The sequence below is a fragment of the Octopus bimaculoides genome, chromosome 23 (assembly GCF_001194135.2).
Source record: "Octopus bimaculoides isolate UCB-OBI-ISO-001 chromosome 23, ASM119413v2, whole genome shotgun sequence".
Lineage (NCBI taxonomy): Eukaryota > Metazoa > Mollusca > Cephalopoda > Octopoda > Octopodidae > Octopus > Octopus bimaculoides.
In genome coordinates, this window is record NC_069003.1 from 34,041,411 (window position 1) to 34,043,871 (window position 2,461).

Genomic DNA, 2,461 nt, shown 5'->3' on the forward strand with positions numbered 1-2,461 from the left:
AGATAAATGGAAAGGAATGGGGTAATGGTCTGTTACTACTGTCAAATTCATTATCATTATTATTATTATTATTATCATCATTATTATTATTATAGTATTATTTTAAAAAGGATTGACGTAACTCTTCACAAAAGTAAACAGTCAAGACAAAGAGCATGATTCAATTGTAATTATTATTATCATTATCATTATTATTATTATTATCATTATTATCATTATTATTATTATTATTATTATTATTATTATTATTATTATTATTATTATTAAGAGTGTTGAATTGACAGAATTGTTTAAACAATGGGGATATGCCTTGCAGTGTTTGTTCCAGCTCTTTACATTGTGAGTTGAAATCCCACCGGGGTCAATTTTGTCTTTCATCACTCCAGGGTCGTTGGAACAAAAAGTATTGGGGTAGATGTAAATACCTTGCCCCTCCTCTCAAAATCGTTGGTCTTGTGCCAAAATTTGAAACCATCATCATCATCGTCATCGTTATTATAATTACTACTACTACTACTACTACTACTACTACTACTACTACCACTACCACTACTGTGTTTTGAGTGTAATGGATGTGTTTGAAATTCTTCCTGAGAAGAATTAGGTTTTCCATTTTTGGATAGAATGCAAGAAAGTTTCTTTAGATAATGTCATCGAAACAAGACTTGGAACCATTTCTGTGTCTGTGGTACTTTATGAGTCAGAGTACGTATGTGTCTGTGTGCATATGTGTGAGTGTTGTGTATGTGTGCATGTGCACGCCCTCCAGCCTTCATCAGGTGTCTTGGGGAAATTTAAACCTGGGTTCTCATTCCTAAGGTATTTTTCAATATTCTTATCATTCTTCTTCTTCTTCTTCTTCTTATTATTATTATTATTCAGGTTACTGCCAGGAATCAAACTCGGAATCTTGGGCCCGCACTCTTAACCACTATGTCGTATGGCGTAGTAGTTAAGAGTGTGGGCTACTAACCCCAAGATTCCGAGTTTGATTCCAGGCAGTAACCTGAATAATAATAATAATAATAATAACAACAACATCAAAAAATACCTTAGGAATGAGAACCCAGGTTCTCATTTCTCCAAGACACCTGATGAAGGCTGGAAGGTATATCAGCCAAAATGTTGTGTTAACAACAAACAAAATGAGGATAAATATCCGTCAATTGTAAATAATGTAAATAATGTACATAATTCCTCATCTCTTGAATATAGAACTATATTTGTTGTAATTGGGACCCCCATCATGTTCAACAATTGTAGCCTAGAGCTGTTTGATCAACCTTGACCTGGGGTTAAATACCATCACCACCACCACCAACATTGATGGACACTAAATGAACAGAGAGAGAAAGAAAGAGATGGGGGGGGGGTAGAGATTGACAATGGATTGGCAACGACCAAGGAGGAACAAGGAATTATTTCATCTGCGCCAACAGAGAATGAAGAACATCCAAGAATATGTTGACATGTTTCTTTCTGAGGGTCAAAGTCGGTCGGAAACGTAGAGTGACCGATCCAGATCCACCGAGGTTGATGCCTGCCGGACAGAAACAAAATGATTGTTATTGATGATAACAACAACAATTGCAACAACAAACAATAGCAAAAATAAGGAATGTAGAAAGGTGAGAAGAATTATGGATTCTTTGTAAGCAGAAAGTTTACCTTTTAATCTTGCATTTTGGATGAAAGCATCTCGAGTGGCACCATCTTTGAAATCAATGGCAATGTAGGTTCCAAGACCTCGGGCTCGGCTTAAAATACCTGGGTACTTCCGCTGGGAAAATAATAAACAACAATATTTTAACTTTCAAATGTGAAAAGATAATAGAAATTTAAATACACATTAGACAATATAGTCTCAGATACACTATGCCTGACAAAAAAAAGAAAATGGAAATAAAAGCAGTAAAGATTGTTTACCAACATAACATGGCAGTCCTGGTTTAGGATGAATGTTGCTGTAATTTAGTCCCAAGAGACATCGTCTCCGTCTGGCTATATGACATGATCTGTGTCCTTATATTTTTGAACAAGGGAATCTAGCACCCCCACTCAGCTCAAAACAATGACTTGATTGTTTGTTTTTAGAATGACATTGTAGGGTAGGTGTGAGAGGCTGGATCTGGCTAGTTTGAACATAAAACACATGGAATATTTGGGTCGGAACTGGCCAGATTAAACTGGCTTTATCTGAAGAGTTAAATAAGGAAATAAAGTAGCTGCACATACTCCTGAAACGACTGGGTGGTCACGGCTGGGATGTCTTTTATTGTAGATCTGGCTGTTTCTGCTCTGACCTGGGGTTAAACAACAACAAAAGAAACAACAACAACAACAAGCAGCATTAAAAGAATGTTGCTTACCTGAGCATCTTCGAGAGAGGTGAGCAGGTATCTACCTGTCTCCCGAACCAGACTTAAGAGGTTATCCTCTTTGATCACCTTGGAGACGGCTT

General features: G+C 36.6%; 1 protein-coding gene across 1 annotated transcript in view; it reads right to left on the minus strand.

The window, feature by feature from the left end:
• LOC106873727 (4-aminobutyrate aminotransferase, mitochondrial-like) overlaps positions 1 to 2,461 on the minus strand; it is a gene marked incomplete at its 5' end in the record, with an annotated part of 11,499 nt that continues 9,038 nt past the window's right edge. Inside the window, 3 exons of the mRNA XM_014921209.2 lie at positions 1 to 1,540; positions 1,669 to 1,780; positions 2,370 to 2,458. Coding sequence (XP_014776695.1) covers positions 1,419 to 1,540; positions 1,669 to 1,780; positions 2,370 to 2,458 — 323 coding nt within the window. The remainder of the gene's footprint in view (positions 1,541 to 1,668; positions 1,781 to 2,369; positions 2,459 to 2,461) is intronic.